The sequence below is a fragment of the Xyrauchen texanus genome, chromosome 23 (assembly GCF_025860055.1).
Source record: "Xyrauchen texanus isolate HMW12.3.18 chromosome 23, RBS_HiC_50CHRs, whole genome shotgun sequence".
NCBI lineage: Eukaryota > Metazoa > Chordata > Actinopteri > Cypriniformes > Catostomidae > Xyrauchen > Xyrauchen texanus.
In genome coordinates, this window is record NC_068298.1 from 13,220,338 (window position 1) to 13,239,524 (window position 19,187).

The window sequence follows — 19,187 nt, forward strand, 5'->3', positions numbered from 1 at the left end:
CTTTCCCTCAAGGAAGAATAAGGGGAGGCGCTCAAGCCGCCTTTGATGTCTATGTGTGCACGTGCCTGTCAATTAGTGTTGTTTGTCAACTGTCATTGTATGATTTAGTAGTTTATTTGGAAAGATGGGATTATGTATAGCTACGAAAAGACATAAATATGTTTTCAATCAACATATTCATATTCTATCACTGTTTCGAACTTGCATGTCGCTCAAACAGTGGGTGGATGGGCTGGGCTAAAATTATGAACGACCACTCCCTGCTACACCGTTACCTCCGCCCACTTCTCAAGCGAAGAACACTACAGCTCAAACTCTGACGCCCCCATTCTCCATAGCCCGGAGTTACGAGCACGAACGTGAAAAGGAGAGCGAACAAGCAAGTGTCATGAAGTAATAAATTAAAACCATAAATATAAAAACTCAAGTAAGCTTTCACGCCTCGAGTAAGAGAAAGAGAAAAGAGAAAGTACACGAAAAAGTTTAGAAGGTGTCTAAAAGGTTTGGGAGGAAAACTTTTCTGGGCTGTGGCAGAAAGAAGTGCACCTCGGAGGATGCTTCGGCAAAGGTGTTGAAGTTTGTAGGTAAGTTTGTGTATTTGTTGAGGCTTAATTCGTTTTTTTTTTTCTCCCTCCCCAGAAGTTTATTAGAGGTTTGAAATATGTCTTAATAATACTATATATTTGTTTATTTGGTTGTAAGAAAGTCTTATGACAAACTTTAAAATACCAGCAGCTATAAGTGCGAACATTTTTAAAGTGGGCGTGTATCTGCACAACAATTGCATCTGTTGCCCACATTTCTCCACAACAATACTAAATGTTTGCAATTGTTCAGATTTCAGTGTTTAGTTTCTTAAACTTGACCTGGTAAAAGATAACATTAAAAAAAAACAGGGTTCGTTTTTGTCATTAAGGGAAATTTCCTGAAACTTTGCATGTCATGCAAAAGATACACCCAAGTAGTTCAGGACCCAGAATTGTTCTCTGATATTCTATCCTTATGTGTTTTGAGATTGAGGTTTCATTTGGTTCAAACTTTCTCATTATCCCTAGAATATGTACGTGTATGTATTTAATTTGGGAATCCTCTCCAATTTTGGCTTGATTTTCTTAACCTGGAGCTTTGGCCAGGCTGTGGAGAGTAAGAGGGGGAAGGAAGGAGGGGGTAATGGAATGTAGTGGTTTAGAAAGACTTATTAATTGAAACCAGGTTTGAAGTACATAGGGGCAAAGTAAGACTTTTTATTTATGCCGAACTGCTGCATGACTTTGGTCTACTAGAACTAAAGAGACTAAGAGAATTAAATACATTTATTAAAAGGGAACGTTGCAGGTAAATGCTGAGATTTGGACACGTGTATTGAGGTGTTGACATTTAAGAACTTGTTTTGGACTTTACCTGATATAAGATAGCTTTTATAAATGTGTATGCACATGAGCAGTGTTTTCAAGAGGAGTATTTGGAGCCCGCCCCCCTTGCTGCCACACCCAAAGCTCTCTTCTGTTTTGACAGAAGAGATGACTCCATGGCAAACTAAAGAAGTCAATATTAGATTCTCAATACTGAAGGAGTACAACTATACAAGGGCAACTTTTTAAAATGAAAATGTTAGTAATATTTAGTGCTGAACTTTACAATGCCAGAGGTGGTTACGTTTGACAATGACTGGGGTTGCCTCAAGTTCAGCACTGTCTTGTATTTCAACCTTGGTTTTATCTGAAGGTTGCAAAGTGTTTGGTCAAAAACAGAGCAGGAAGCATCTTCCTTATCTTGAATTATTTAGGATTTGGATGTTTAGTAGCAACAATGTTTAGACTTAGAAATGGGGTCTGTGTATCATTATCTTATGCATCATTTTCCTGGAGGTTTACAGTGCATGCACAACTTTCTTCTGCTCTGTGTTGATGGGTCAGTTAAGGGCATGCTTCTTAGAACTTGCTATTCCAGTGTGAAACGGAAAGAGTCTGGACTTGTGCACACTTCCTCTGTCATTTCGTTAAAGGATGTCGTGGACTTGCCATCCACTCCACGCCAAAAGAGGAGCATCGGGCTTCCTAACTGTGGCTTACAGTTGCTGTTTGTTTGTTTTCTTACATCTTGATCTTCCTTTGATTTCAATTTGTTTAAAAGGCTATAGATTGAAAGGGCTCAAATATCTGTGAAATTTTGATTAACCCTCACAGATAAGTTACTGTCATGGTTGGTTTAAGAGATAATATGATATGATGTTGGGCTCATTAAAGAGATTTGAAATACTATGTTTGGGCTGAGACTTCGTTGCATTATCTTGGTACACGTCATGCTCAAACGAGAAACACTGGATTGAAGTTAAAACAAAGTTGGCGAAATATCAAGTCTCTGCCAATATTGCTATTGTGTCAGAGTCGTACATTCAGATTAAATAATTTTCTATTTGGGCAGAGTCATGTTGTAAGACATAGTCAGACATACGCATGTCTTTATAGAAGGGCAGATTTGTAGATTTTTGGTAAAGGATAACTCACTGTTGATCACTTACATAGGTTTTTTTTTTTTTAATGAAATGTGTAAATTCAACTTGTTGCATACAAACAGATATGCATTTATTCCAAATTGGTCTATTTAACTGCATTTGATTTTTTTTTTATAATTTATTTTTTAATTGTATGTATTATGTTCTGTGAATTGTTTTACACACAAGTTGAAATTAATATTAGGTTCATTGTATTGCAGTAATAATTTTGTGCCATATCATCTATCTACTACATCTCAACATCTGCTTGCTAGTATGGCCGCAGTAGAAATATTTTCTATTTTTATTAATTGGTGGACTGCTGTTATAGACCTAGATAGATAGTGGTGTGGTGGTGGCTGTTTCAATCCCCACAGCCACCACCATTGTGTCCTTGAGCAAGGCACTTAACTCCAGGTTGCTCCGGGGGGGATTGTCCCTGTAATAAGTGCACTGTAAGTCACTTTGGATAAAAGCGTCTTCCAAATGCATAAATGTGAATGTAAAATGTAAATGCATTTGATAACATCAGATGTCAGTAGTTATCTTGTTTATAGATTTAAAATTGGCTTCAAGGTGTGTTAAGTCTGTCCATGGCCTGGGTTTGTTGCTTCAATTATGTATTAGTAGCTGTGCTGTAATTTGAAATTACCAAACAATATTCCATATCAATGAGGAACAGCAAATATACAGAGCAATACATTTTCACAGTTCCCAGGAGCATATGTATTACATTGTAGCAAAGTTGCATGCATGCCTATGTTAAATGGAACTATTTACCTAACAATTAACCTAAATAGGCACTGAGATCTAATTTTAATTGAACCGATGCTTTTGAAAGTGTGCTTTAAAAGGATTCAATGATCAGCATGTCTTGATGTAGTTAATGTTTGACTGGCTCATACTACATCACACTATTCCTGTTATGCAGTGATGTATATCTTCTTGTGTGCAGCAGCATGATAATATGGACTGCAAGCATTCATCTATGTGCATTTTTGCAAAGTTTACATGAGTTTGTCTCTAGTTGTGTGTTCGGTCAATGAAGAGTTTTGAAGCAAATGATTCGGATGTTCTAAACCACATGCCATTTCATTTCTACAGAATGATTGTCAGTGGCATTATAGACCTATGAAATCAACCGATAATGATTTAAATATATTTCAGCCCGTAAGAGAACCACCTTGCCACAAGCATCACTACTGTGTTTGATCACTGACTCATACACTTTGACTCAGTTTGAAAAGCCGTATTAACTGCATAAATAAACAAGTCAAGATAGACAAAAAAGAAGTGACTCATTGCAAGTCTCAACATTGAATTCATCAACATGCTATTAGTGCAACTTACTATAGCACCTTTTGAAAGTGATAATGGTTCAAAGGTACTTCCTAAAAATTCTCTTTTTGAACGATTTTAGTTACACATTGTCTCTTACACATTGTTCCTCTAAATAGAATTTATATTCACAGTAAGATGAAAGTGCTCATCTTTGCCCGAGAGGGTGGTAAAATGTGGCTTTTGAATCGAGTCCACATGGAAGTAAAAGTGGAACATTTAACCAAATGGTAGTTATCCTGATTTTCCATGAATGCCTCAGCTCTTGTTTTTACACCAGAAATTGCCTGCTTCCAGCAAGACAAATGATTGATGAGCATTTGATGATGAAAAATGTCTTAACACTTGTCACTTTAAAGAGTGTCCTGTAATTTGCTTTTGAAAAAGTGTCTGCTAATTGCAAAGCATCCAAGCCAAAGGCCACACTTGTTTTGTTGCTGCTTTGTCTAATTGCTTACTGTATGTGCGCGTGCCTCCTTTTTAAACATTACAACATTTTAATGGAAACAGTGTGGCATTAATACACTAGCAATGGCTTTTTTATAATTAGTGGTCTGGTCATCTGCCCAACAATTCTACGATCACTTATCTAACGGCCCTTGGCATTGGCGAGCAGTTATAAATTAAGATTTATAGTTGGGATACCTCACATTTGTACTGGAGTACTAAGAACTAAGAAAATTTGCTCTTTTTAATGTTAGTCAATGGAAAGCTTGAAAATGAGTACCCTGTTTTTGTACCCAGCTCAGACCCACTGGGTGAGTTGAGTGATTGGGTAGAGAATAAGACTTTGCTTTGGAGTTAGTCATTGCAGGAGAGGCTGGGCTCTCTTCCAGCTGGCCTGATGGCTCTATCAAGGAATGTGTGTGACTGGCAGCCTGGGAGAGGCTTGGGGCTCACTGTTATGTGTGCAGGCTGTGTGAGAGATGGTGTGCATGTAATTTCTCTCTTGTACGAAGGGCATATCCTCTACTTCGGATGCAACATTTGCAGACTGTGTTATGCCATAAACTCTGCTCTTTTTAATTTTATTTGTGGCATTGTTGCCAAATGTCTTCTGCGCGAAGCAGAATTGTGGTGCTGTTTGACATATCTCAGGCCTGTTATTATGGTAGTATTCTGTTCTAGTACCAGTCTTTCTTATATACTAAGCATATAAAATGATTTATGTTATGAAATTAAGCCATTTTATCCATGCTGTGTATGTGTATTAGGACTAAAACGATTAGTCGACATTATCGACAACATCTACAAAAATGTTAGTTGTCGAATAGTCGTTTGATCTCATTTAACATAACATGGGATCACATTAAACTGTAATGATGGCAACACCGCTCACAGTCCAGATGCACTCTAAACTTTCCAAACAGCTTCAGGTGATGTAGATCCCAAAGTATGAGGGAATTATACAAAAAATCCAAAATAAGTAAATTCAGAAGCACTCTCATTGTGGAATAATTGGAGCTGGAGCTCTTTAAAGGAAACACCCAATGCGTTTCTTATCGTGAAGAAAACTGGCAATATGCAGCTTTATTAATAAGAGGGAGTTTGTTTTTTGTGAGTTAAAGATGGATTGAAGTGAACAGAAAGGTGAAAGAGGGTAATCTTCACCTCAACATACACTGCAAAAAAATAATTTTTTGATTTGATTTTGTTTTGGCTTCTTTTCCAATATAAATATCTAAAACTCCTTTAAAACAACGTACATTTTCTTTAGCAGCTCTACTGCAGAAGAATCTTTTTTTTCTGAGAATGTTGAATATAATATTAAAAATCCAAATATTTTTAAATATCATAAAATCCTTTAAAAAAGATGCATTCAACTGAGCAGCAGCATATGAGATATTTAGACTTGCTTTTAAAGAATAGATCTTGAATATAAGTATATTTTGTCTTTACTGCACTCGCAGAAGTATAACCAAGTGAAAAAATACACTTATATTTAAGATACATTTTGTTAAATCAAGTCTAAATATCTTATATGTTGCTTCTCAAGTAAATGTATTTAGTTTTATAGACAATTTTAAATGGAAAACCAGATAAAAACACTTGATAACAATAGGATTTTTTGCAGTGAATTTCTTTACTGAATTAAACTTAATAAAAAGTATTTTTTTCCTATTAATTCCATGAATGTCATTTAGAAGTATTTAAAAAAAATTATTTTGTCCTCTTTATTGTTAGTAAGCACGTTTAATCCAACCTTTTAAGTCGGGGCACAAGCTGCATAAGAGGTTAAGAGCTAATGATTAATCTTTGCAATAACCGGCGAATAGTCAAATAATCATTCTAATAATCATTAGATTAATCGATTATCAAAATAATCGTTAGTTGCAGCCCTAATGTGTATACAGCTCAGAGCATGCTTTAACATAAAACTACAAAACTTTGTTATTCATCATTATTATTAAACCTGTTTGTTACCAGCGGTCTTGTTCTTCATGCTCCACCTTTAGCGAGGTGACCGCAAACGTGATACAACTAAGTAGAGGACTCCTAGATGTCACCCCTTTGAGTGTACACAGCTGCTCTGCCAAATGTTGTTCTTTGCAAATAGTGTGACAGCCTAGTCCAGATTGGCCTTTATCACAACAAGCCCATTTCATTCTCTGTTCAGAAATAACTGTGTAGTGAGAGGTTCTAGCAATGCTTTCCAAATAAAAGACAATGAAGTTTGTGCTAGCAGCTAAGAGGAGAAAAAAATTTGTGTATTCTTTCCTACCAATGCGACCCCACGGACCTGTGAGGAGCTCTTCCCCATGGAACAGTAGGTCATTTTCATAACTTACCATGCACAGGGAGCTGCAAACTCCTCATGGCTTTGTAAACATTTAGAGCAGGTTTATCCATCCTTTACTGGGACGAAAAAGGAGTGTTGATTATATGTGTAAAAATACAGCTCTCTTGGGGCAGCGCTAAATGATCACTTTTATTGTTTACATTTGTTTTCTTGCTGTGTTAAGAGTCAAAAACAGTGTAATAGTACTGGGGAGAAAGAAATATCAGGGCAGGTCCCCACAAGTGTTTATCCGTCTGTGCTGATTCCACTGTATGTTAAATGAGAAGTCTCTTTTTGATTTACTGCTGTAGGGAGAACCTCTCAATTTCAAATAACCACAGCTATGAACAGACCTCAGTCATATGAAATAATTGTTTTACAGTTGAACTACCATTTAATTGATCTTTAATCGTTGTTCACAGAAATTTCTCATGCATCTGGTCTTGTCATGCATCATTGCTTCAATGGCCTCAAAGGCATGTCTGTGAAACTGACAAACTCCCAACATTTCTGTAGCCCAGGCCGACAAGCTTAAAACAGATATCTCTTTGTGCTCAGCCTCGTTTAATTTTTTTAACAAACAGGCGCATGCAAGTACATCATATGGAACACTAAATTAGAATGAAAGCCATGGGGCAAATTCTAAGGTCAAATTTTTCCAATTTTAAGTTTTCTTTAAAGCAGTCGTAGGTTGATTCCTCTAAATATATATATATACACAGTAGCTCTTTGGTGCTTTTGGAAATATCTCTGTTTGTTTGAGTATCCCAGTGAGCCTAAAGTTTGGGGCAGGAGTCAGAACTGTCTGTTTCGGAGACCAATTGTTTAAATTCGCTATTTTTGCAATTCTGTTTGATGTTAGCAACACAGAAATTACACTTCCTCTTTAATGCACCAGCATTAATTGGTGAAAAGTCACTTGATATACAGCCTATAGCATTTGAACAATGGACACTTATCTCGTTTGCTTAATGAGCCCATATTATGCTAATTTACAGGTTCATGATATTATTTTGGGGGTCTACAAGAATAGCTTTACATGCTTTTGTTCAAAAAAACAATTTTTTCCATATTGTAAATTTCTGCTAAACCTTTTTTCATCCTCTGGCTCAAACACTTTGTCCTGTCTCTTTAAAGCCTCCTTTAAAGTCCAGTCTGCTCTGATTGGTCAGCTGGCCTTGTCTGTTGTGATTGGTCAACCGCGTAGAACGTGGGTCGGAAATGTAATGCACCTTACCCTAACTGAGTTTCAGGCTTCCTTAACAGCTGAAAACACTATTGCCATCGGTTTTTGCCATAACAGTTTGAGTCCGAGTCGCTAAAAACACAAGCAGTTTGGCTTTCTCAGGCTGCGTTTCCACTGGCGCGGAAGAAATCTGCTCAAAGATGCTCACAATGCTAGGAAAGAGTTTGCTCTGCACCGCTGTCAATCTTACAATCCACATTGCGAGCATGGTGCTCTGCTTTCATAGGAATTAATTGAAAACGCTCTCTCAGCTTAGCTCGCAACGCGCCAGTGGAAACGTATGGTTGGATTGGATGAACTTGCTAATGTTAGCTGCCTTACGAACGATTAGGCTACTTCGGACACCGGATTGATTACATCCGCACTGCAAGACTTCATGACAACATGCGCTCTCATCGTCTCTTGTGAAAAGCGCGACAGAACTACAGTGCTGTGTACACCAGCTCTGATCTTTCTGCGCTGCAGTCTTGAGTGTTTTACTCCAGCACCGAATACGCATCGTTTATGCCCTGTTCCGCTCTGCACACGTTGCCTCTTTTCCCTGCATGTGTGTCGACATGAGGCGCCGCATAAGTTACCTTTTAGACCATAGTTTTATAATAAACAAATCGATTTCTGTTCTAATTTTATGAAAGTTAATCAGATGTCATCATTTCTGGGATGGATGACAAGGAAAGACAATACAATTACTAATTGGTAGCCTAATCTTTCTCGCTTGTAATGAAAATATAATAATGTTCCATTCAGACTTTTTCTAAATTGTCTCTCGGGGGACACCCCTGAGCCCCCATACAGTATCATTCCACAGTCACAAGGGCTTCTATACTCCCATACTTGGGTATCTGAATCTAAAGCTATATAAAAATATTTCATTTTAATATAAAAATATTCAAACAAATACTGGACTGCTGTCATTATGATAATGGACTGATTATCTATTAACATTCATTTTCAAATGCACTCAATTGATAAACTACATGTTTTTTTATATTTTGGTAAAAGATCCCTCAGACCCCACTGCTTTGGCTGTCTCTGGACCCCTTGTGCAGTTTTGTAGAGACTATTTTGTCTGTTTAGAATTTATTTTTTCTTCTGCCAACTTTGAAATAAACAAAGTACAGTGTGTAAATGTGAATGTATATTGTGATAAATATCGAACAATATGAAAAGAATATCATGATAATAATTCTGGCTATATCGCATAGACCTAATGGACAGTTAGCCGAGCACTACCGTGGTTTGCAGACATGAAATTACTGTTTGTAAAAATAAATCCATCTTCACATTTGATCACTATTCATGATAGTATATGATAAACAATCTGCATAATTCTACACAATAATAGGTAAAAGTGGGCTCGCAGCTGATTAGCAAATCTATTTCAACACAAAACTCCATGTTTGAACTCTCGGTAGGAGATAAATCCACAAATAATCAAGCATACGTACAGGCTATGATCTTGAAGTGCCAGATTGTCCCAAAAAAGTGGGAACTGCACCATCCTTCAGGAGTAACCATCTTTAAAATCCGGTATTGGTTGTGGTTCTACTGCTAAATAATTAAAATAAATTTTAACCACTGATTCTTCAATTTGTCTGCCTTTTTAGCAGTCCAAACAAAGACGTTTTGCTTTTGCAGTGAAGAAAACAGCATCTTTGCAGCATGGCGACAACACTAACCCAACTCATCCCGGAGGGTGGGCCAAAGTAGCCCTTTGGCGGGCATTATGCAAATGAGTTACATAGTGACGTAGATACTTTACGGAAGAAATGGCTGGACTACAAACAGCCCGTTTATTGTAGTTCTTGAGCAGTGTTGTCTGTGGGAGAGAATAACTCCCTTTTTTGTGGACTTTGTAACTTTGCTGAACTTTTACAGCTATATTACACCAAAGGAAAGGTAAAATACCAAAAAGCATAAAAGGGCCTCTTTAACCAGAGATTCAGGATATCAAAACAAATACTGAGTTGGAATTGAGCAAATATTAGACTGCTTGAAGCATGGTTGCACTTGTGAATCAGTCATCTAAACCTTTTTAGTGAGTAAAATGTATTGATTCAGTGCCTCTGCTTTGCATGCTTAAGGTAAGGTGGGTAGATAAAGATGTTTGATAGTCCACTTTGTGTGAAGTGAAATATGTGACTCATGAAGCTTTTAGACTATCAGATGAGGATTTGCACATTATTTGATAGTTTTCTGTCAGAGAAACCTTATTCTGCTTGTGACAAGTGACAGTTTCATAGCATTGGCATGGTTACAATGAAAAAGAATGCCTAGGTGACAGTGATGGTTTAAAAAAAAAGTTGAGTAAGTTGTGGTTTTTGAAGTATGATTTTGTAACAGGAAAATCTTGCTTTTCGAAGGATTTACAGTTGAAGTCATTAACTCGTATTTTTTTTAACCATTTCACAAATGATATATTAGCAAAATACAGTTTGTGCATGACACAATACATTTTTCCAACAATTGTTTACAGACAGATTGTTTTACTTTTTAATTCACAAAGAATTGTTGAATTGAAATCACAAATCCAGTGGGTCAGATGTTTACATTCACTAAGTTAACTGTGCCTTTAAGCAGCTTGAAAATGATGTCAAGAAGCATAAACTGATGTCAGTTTTTAATCTGCAATCTGCAAATACAATGTCATTTCACGATGGCAGTGGCCAATGTTTATCGGTTTATATGCGTTGGTTATTTGCAGTCGACTTGGACAACAGTTGCCTACCCAGCTGCAGATTCTGAGAAGATCCAACTGGTGGTACTATAATACCAACACCAAAGTGTTCAATTCTGTTGATTTTGAGATAAGCATTTATTTATTTTCTTGAGTACGAGTAACATTCATGTAACTATTGGCTAATGCATTTCTTCCAGTAACTGTTCAGACAGAAGTGTTTTCGTGCTTAAAAAGCAAAACGCATCACAATGAATAGAGCAGAACGCAGGAGTCTCGAGATGCGTTTATATCAGTTGAAGACGTTTTTTTTTAACTTGACACGGCTTCTAAAAATGCTGTGGTCCCGTGAGAGATGATAAAAACACTGTGAAACGTGACGCAGTTGTCAAAAGACATCCATCTAGCGAATGTTTACATGGAAGATGATTGAAAAACAGCATGAGCGGATGCAAAAACACGTTCAGTTTGAACAGCCCCTTGTTCACATGACACAGCACTAGCTGAAGTTTCTCAAAGTTACCTCTCAAAAAGACAGTGTATCCAGCACTGTATTCATAAATATCCAGATGCTGTTTTACTGTGTGAAAAACAGCTCCAAATGATTCAGTGAGATTTGTTCTGAATCACGAATCAATTCAGACCATTTTGCAAGCCCGTTTGGCAAATTCACTGAAAAGAATCAACTCAGAAGAATTATTCATTTGCAAATTGGGCATTGCTAGTTCTTTTAAACAGCCAACAGAAATACGGGACACATTTCATGATTGGTGAAATATTCTGAGAGTAAATATTTCTCAGGTCAGTCGGAGTGCTCATGGTACACACAGTACGTACAGCTGCTGGCTTGCAAAAGTATGGGAAGGCATTTCCTAAGAGGCCAATTTTTGTTTTGTAAAGAGGCCCATGTTCAGCCCCATGTTTCTACTGTACGTTTGTTAAAGACTTAAAAACAGCTAATTTATTTTTTATAATGAAGATTTCTTTGTTTCACTGGCACAAAAGGGGGATTAAATAACAAAATAATTAAATAGGTATCGGCTATAGGCCAAATTGTTATTTTAAACATCAGTATTGGCCTAGAATTTCACAATAGGTGCATCTCTAGTATTTGGTTGAGGTGTATGTAAACTTCTGACTTCAACTGTATTTTCTGTAGCAGGCCAATTGATTTCCACTCTGGAAGCACAGGGTGGATTGGTGGCCATATGCGGTTGTGTTTATTTTGAGGGAGTGATGTTTGCAATTGTATTTGACAATTACAGTGTTCACACTTGCTACTTATCAAAGTGACCTATCACACTTGAGGATTAAACACAAATAAAGCCCTAATTGTGTTTCAGCATAGTGTAAACTAGTCTGACAATTATTCAACAGAAAAATCGAGAGGAAACGTTTAAGCTTGTGCTGACATGTAATCTCTTGGCATAGGTTCATCTAAACTCCCTGTTTTGTGTGTTCATATTGTAACTGTTTCAGTCACTGTCGCCCTCTTAGGGCAAACCATAGAAAAGTAAAAACCAGCTAGGGTGGGGCAGCATTTCTGAAGAAAAAGGGAACTCACTGCATGTATTCATTGTAGGTGCATTTTGAATTTGGTGAATAACTAAAGCAATATGACTTCTTGATGCATAAAATTACCAATGAAATGACATAAACCCATACATCTTATCCAAGCACACAATCTGACTTGCTTTTAATGTTAATCGTAAAATCCACTTTGAGGTTACATAACCATACCTACAGTGAAAAGTCAGCATTGAGTAACATGACACTCCTGGTCCACCGCATTTGCCTTCTCTCACGGTTGCGAGACCTTGCGTTAAGAGCTGCTGTGTGAGTCCCAATGCCGGAGTCTAGCTTGCCAAGTCAGACTAACTTATAAAGAGCTGCAGAAGTGTGCCAAATCATCACAATACTTGTGAGATATGTGTGTTGTGATGATTATAAGGCCTAATGAACATGCTTTCTAAGAGGGTACCAATGTTTTACCAGCATCTCTATTTATCAGTATAAATAGCCAAGGCTATTCTTTTTTGTTTCGTTTGTTGTGCACACTTCGTTGCCCTTCATTGCTAGACCTCACAGCTTGGCCTGCTTCAAGGTAAAGTGTGTAATTTCTGTGCCACTAATGTCACCAAAAGAAATTGCACAAATATTTTCAAATAGACTTCTAAAACACTCCCCATCTGTCAACAAAAAGAGCAGTGTTTTGATAGGGCCACAGTGTTTACACTTTTCAGGGAAATCAGTCTGTGAATGGCTTACTTGATTGTATTATATTAAGCTGGGATAGGAGAAAGTATTTTAACATCATAAAATTACACACCACTTTTAAAGGTTCTCGTTATAACTTGACAGCTGTGTTCATTGCTGAAGTAGTAGGGTGTTCACTGTCTTATGATGCACAAACACTGGAGGTATTGTGAAGTGTCTTCTTACACTTGGATCATAACAGATCATATGTTTCTGGGCAAAAGCCAACTGCGCTAAACAAATACCCTCTGATAATGCTGTGGTTACCAGTGACACTGTTTGTTTTTACCCTTGTGAAAGCCAAAGACACTCAATTTTCCAATGAAAAGGAATCTGTACAGCGCTTGAAGGTGCCTGATTCATTCAAGTCTCTGCAACTTGAAATATATGTGGTTAAGAGTAAAGTAAAACCTGCCTGCTTGTGTAATGCAATTCTATTAGTGCCTTGAGTTTTCAACAGGGGGATGTTGGTGGAATTTTTAATACATATAAGGAAATTCTTAAGAATATAACAATATATTATTTTCAGTGCAAAATGCACTTCTAAATGGGATTCATGTGATCTGTTACTATTTTATATTTCTGGTTGATAGTTTGTTAATGTTATTAATGAAGGTATTATACCTGTCATAGTGTTACTGATCACATCTACTGGGGGGGTCCAAGTGTCAGAAAAGTTTAATTACCCCTGGTTTAGTGGCCTGTTTTTTGCCTCTTCTGCACCTTTTTTTTACACTCTCATGGACGTGCAGATCTGCCCCATTCCATTGGAACTATAATCAGAGTTCCCCCCTTTTTTTTAATCATGTTTCCCTCTTCTCCTATCCTCCCACTCAGATAATTTGCTCCTTTCATGGCACACTGCCAGGAATCTGTCAGAGCTGTGAGAACAAGGACTGCCAAAATAGTTCTGCAGATCCTATAGCTTTTAGGGGGCTAAAGGATGTGGAACATGCATGCAATGGCGGTAGAGGGTGTAGGGTGTGGCAACATGTTAAGAGACAGAACATGTGGCATGCAGGGAGTGAAATAATAAGCTATTGCCCTGCTTGCAGAGTACATAGTACTGTTGGTTTCACCCTTCTCCTTTTGTAAATACCTGATCCTGCCAACAATAATAAGAAGGCTCGTTTCTGGCTTGGCTCACACGGCTTCCATGGGGTCTCTCATATCCTGTATTTTGCTCATTGTTAAGGGCTTCGAAAGTGTTTTGGAGGAATAATATACATAATCTGATATGTCTGTATGAATGCACAATATTGTGAATTATGCTGTTATTGCATGCTTGATAAGTGATGATAGAATTTTTTTTAATTTCTTTATCACTGGTTAGGTCTAGGAATAGTAGGGAGTTGCACACCAGCATTTACAATTCTAATCCTGCCTGAGTGATGGTAATATCCTCTGTTTTGCAGCATTTTATTCACATATTTTGTTTGAGTCTCTGCATTCTTTCTGTAATCCACTAAGGTCTGGGTCAGGCTTTTTTCAGAAGTGTGTATACCTTCTATTTTGAATCAAGGGATGATTCAAATTACTGAAATAACTTGCATACATCCCTTGAAACTCATGATCACATGATATAAAGCTTTTTCCATACCTGGAAAAATGTTAATTGCTCCAATAGTGGTCATGTTTCACCTGGCCAGAATTTTTGTTCAGGTTTTGCTATTCAAGAGATTAGTTAATAGTAGAATGAGTATTGGTTGTTATCTTTTTACTTAAAGGAATAGTTTACCCCAAAAATAGAAGATAATTCTCTCAATATTTTTCTCACTCTTCTGCTGTCTTGGACTCACATGGCTCTCTTTTTTTCTATGGTCAATGGGGCCCAAGACATAAAAGCAGCATAAAATGTATCCATATGAGGATTAAACCATATGGTTTAATCCATGTCTTCTGAAGTGATGCAATCACTGTAGGTGAGAAACAGCCATAAATTTTAGTTCATATTCACTAGAAATCTTGAGAAAAGCTTGACACATGCTCCGAGCACTGTACACGTACCAGACACAGTGTTGTCAGGTTTACAGTTTTCACACCCAGTTGAGCTATTTTAAAAAATACTTTTGCAAGTTAAAATGTCTTGGCTTGAGTTTTGTGTCATTTTTAAAATGTACCATAGTTGCCTAAAGATTCATGGTCAATACTGTAAAACGGTGGCAGTGGTGGCTCAGTGGTTGAGGCTCAGGGTTACTGACCAGAAGGTTGGGGGTTCAAGCCCCAGCACCACCAAGATGCCACTGTTGGGCCCTTGAGCAAGGCACTTAACTCCAGGTTGCTCTAGGGAGATTGTCCCTGTAATAAGTGCACTGTAAGTCGCTTTGGATAAAAGCGTGTGCCAAATGCATAAATATAAATATAAATATATAAATTGGAAATGCAACATCTCATTGATCTATAATAAGTCCAGGATTTAGTACCTGGCAACCACATGCATCGTCAAATAATCACCGTCTTGAAGCCTGCACTGTTTTGATAGTCTGGATGGCAAGATTTACATTATAGTTGCATTTTGGTCTTGTTTCTCACCCAAAACTGATATTATGCTTCAGAAGACATGAATTAATCTTTATACTACTTTTTTGTCCATTCTCTGCGGTCAATAAACAAGTGGCGTTTGGTGGTTTTATTGCAACGGGGCACTGAGTTTTTTTCTAGCTCCTAAATTTTGGCGGGAACAATACTGCTGATATTTCTGGCCTTTGTATAACAAATGGTTAATGTTCTTAATTTCTTAATTTTGGATTAAAGCATCTGCTAAATTATTCAATATAAATGTCTGCTAAATGACAAAATATTGAGCAAAATTTTTTTAATGTGCTGAGATTATGTGCATATAGCAAGCACCTCTCCCATTATCTGTTTTACCTGATAATGGGGTGTGCTGATGTTCTCAATAAATTTGTACCCTACAAGCATATTTCTCATATCCAACTACTTGTTGCTGTTGTTTCACTGTTGTAGAAGTTACATGGTTTATTCTAAAACATTTAACAAAGAACAGTTAGGCCTACTCTGGGATCCTACATGAAAATACATGAAAACATTTATGTGAAGTCAGTTTATCACATTTTTCTTGTCAGAAATTATGTTTGTTTGGGACGAGCAGAGTTTGTTTTTGTTTACATTGGTACATTAACTAGAACTTGTCATAGAAACCAGTAAAAAATGCATGTATTTGTTTTCATATCCAAGAGTTCATGTGTAATTGCTGGATGGTTGGTTGTGAAGGGGTAATATCTGTAACAATGAGCTTTCTGTGTTGAAAGCTGGAATGGCAGGCCCACGTTTCAGCTAAATAACTGAGTTAAGTAATGTTAATCAAACAGCTCTGCAATATATTGTTTGATATGCATTTTGAGGACATCACATATTTCTAGATATTTAGGTATTTAATCTACCCATCCGGAGGATTAACTTGTATTACACATACTATATTGCTAAGTAATATTGACTTGTGTATATTTATTTATTGTAATGCCAGAGAAAAATGGGCTCCCCCTGCTGAGTCTGTTTTTGCGCAAGGTTTTTCACTCCACTACCTAAACATGTTATGGAGTTTTTTCCTTTGTCACCTTTGGCTTGCTGACTGAGGGCTTGGAGACAATAAGGCATGGTTTTCTGTAAAGTTGCTTTGAAAGTATGGACTGTGAAAAACACTATACAAATATTTATTACTTGAATGAATCTGTATACTAAATTTAGCTAAATATAGTGGTTATATCTTTTGGATTATTTTCAATAGAGGGAAAGATGATTGGATAGTTATTTTAATGATCCCAGAGGAGACATTTTATTAATCAAAAAACACTTCCATGCAGTTTCATTCTAAATACTGGGGAAAGTATTAGATAAGATTAGGCTGTTCTTATTTGAACTTGGCTTAAACCACAACTTCATGTGCAGGATGCATTCCAAGAGGAATTCATTATTGTTCATGTTTACTTTTTGTCAGAGAGGTTATTGCCATCTAGTGGTAGCCAGTTTGATCTTCATTTAAAGGCTAATAGGTGTTCAATAAGACTGAACTTAACTGGTTTGCATTGTATAAACATGTATACATAACATCTCATAAACATTTCTGTGAAATCTTAATTTGATTTACAGTCAGTAATATTCTATTTTCTGTTCATTTTTAAGGAAAGAACGAGAGCTGACACGGTCCACAATAGGGGACGAGTAAATAAGAAACGCGTTTAGAGGTATGCAGAATTGGTTGTTTGTAATATAATAATATACAGTTAATATTTGTGTGGATTAGATTTATGCATTGAAAACATTGCAAATGTTCTGCAATTACCATCTGCTTATTTTTACTCCTATTAAAATGGTCAGAAACATACTGTATACCTACAATGTTTGATATTGTATTATAACATGTATTGTGTTATGTTGTGTTATGAATCATAATTCATGCATTAGTGAAATCAACTGTGTATATATTTATTTATTTAAAGATGGCTGACGAGCAGGACACAAGAGAAGTGCTTTTCCCACAGTGGATGGGCCCTGATAAACATGGGCTAACCATAGAGCAAAAAAAGCAAGGAGAGATTTTTGTCAAAGAGGTGAAAGAAGAGTTCCCTTCTGCTCATACTGGAGAAGTACATAAAGGTATAAAGGGAAAATAACCCTGTTAATTGCAACGTCATGATCTGAGTTTTTTGTGCCTAGTTTTATTTGTACAGTTATTGAAACATTTCTGATTTTGATAAACTGAAAAAAAAAAAAAAAAAAAACATTATCTTGGTCTCTAGAGAATTTTTCATTTATTGCCCTCTGTCACAGGTGACCAAATTGTGGGGGCCACCATTTACTTCGACAACATGAGCTCAGAGGAAACAGCTGAGCTACTGAAGACTTTGAACCAACATAAAGTTGGGCTGAAATTACAAAACAAGTCTGGAGACAAGTCACCTTGCCGCTCTCCAATGGGGACATTGTCATGGGAAGGACGTGGAGGTTTAGGAGTCTCTAGTCCTGACATTCTCTTGGTAAGATGATGTCAGTATTAGTCCTTGTGTTATGATGACCAGGTATATCACCATGTGAACCATAAATCTTAATAGTGTTTTCACTCAGCATCCATACTCCGAGCAAAAATTGCATACACCTTAGTCAAATACATTTAAACAAATTTTCTCACAATTCTTAACATTTAATAATATAAAATATTCCCTTTCTTAGGTTAGTTAAGATCACTACTTTATTTTAAGAATGTGAATTATCAGAATAATAGTAGAGAGAATGGTTTATTTCAGCTTTTATTTCTTTCATCACATTCCCAGTGGGTCAGAAGTTTACATACACTTTATTAGTATTTGGTAGCATTGCCTTTAAATTCAAATGTTCAGACATTTGGATAACCTTCTACACGCTTCTCACAAGAAGTTGCTGGAATTTTGTCCCATTCCTCCAGACAGAACTGGTGTAACTGAGTCAGGCTTGTAGGCCTCCTTGCTCACAACTGCTTTTTCAGTTCTGCCCACACATATTCGGATTGAGCTCAGGGCATTGTGATGGCCACTCCAGTACCTTGACTTTGTTGTCCTTGAGCCATGTTACCACAACTTTGGAGATATGCTTGCGGTCAATGTATATTTTGGAAGACCCATTTGCGACCCAGCTTTAACTTCCTGCGTGATGTTGCTTCAATATATCCACATAATTTTCCTTCCTTATGATGCCATCTCTGCGATGGACTGGCGACCTGTCCAGGGTGTCCCCCGCCTTTCGCCCAATGTTAGCTGGGATAGGCTCCAGCCCCCCGCGACCCTGTACACAGGATAAGCGGTTGACGATGGATGGATGGATGGATGGATGATGCCATCTATTTTGTAATGTTAATCAAACCGCTCTGCAATCTATTGTTTGATATGCATTTTAAGGACATCACATATTTCTAGATATTTAGGTATGTTTAATCTACCCATCCGGAGGATTAATTTGTATTACACATGGTTTTTCACTCCACTACCTAAACATCTTATGGAGTTTTTTTCCTTTTGTATTTTGTGAAGTGCACCAGTCCCTCCTGCAGCAAAGCACCCCACAACATGATGCTGCCACCCCCATGCTTCACGTTTGGGATGGTGTTCTTTGGCTGGCAAGACTCACCCTTTTTTCTCCAAACATAACGATGGTCATTATGGCCAAACAGTAAATTATTTGTTTCATTAGACCAGAGGACATTTCTCCAAATAGTAAGATCTATGCACCCATGCGCACTTGCAAACTGTAGTCTGGCTTTTTTTATGGTGGTTTTGGAGCAGTGGCTTCTTCCTTGCTGAGCAGCCTTTCAGGTTATGTTGATATAGGACTGGTTTTTACTGTGGATATAGATACTTGATTCCTCCAGCATCTTCACAAGGTCCTTTGCTCTTATTCTGGGATT

General features: G+C 37.2%; 1 protein-coding gene across 1 annotated transcript in view; it reads left to right on the forward strand.

Annotated features, from left to right (window-relative positions):
• The first annotated feature begins 356 nt into the window (after positions 1 to 356).
• LOC127663282 (neuroblast differentiation-associated protein AHNAK-like) overlaps positions 357 to 19,187 on the forward strand; it is a 33,487-nt gene continuing 14,656 nt past the window's right edge. Inside the window, exons 1-4 of the mRNA XM_052154789.1 lie at positions 357 to 584; positions 16,934 to 16,995; positions 17,251 to 17,407; positions 17,582 to 17,787. Of these exons, the coding sequence (XP_052010749.1) occupies positions 17,251 to 17,407; positions 17,582 to 17,787 (363 nt within the window). The 5' untranslated portion in view covers positions 357 to 584; positions 16,934 to 16,995. The remainder of the gene's footprint in view (positions 585 to 16,933; positions 16,996 to 17,250; positions 17,408 to 17,581; positions 17,788 to 19,187) is intronic.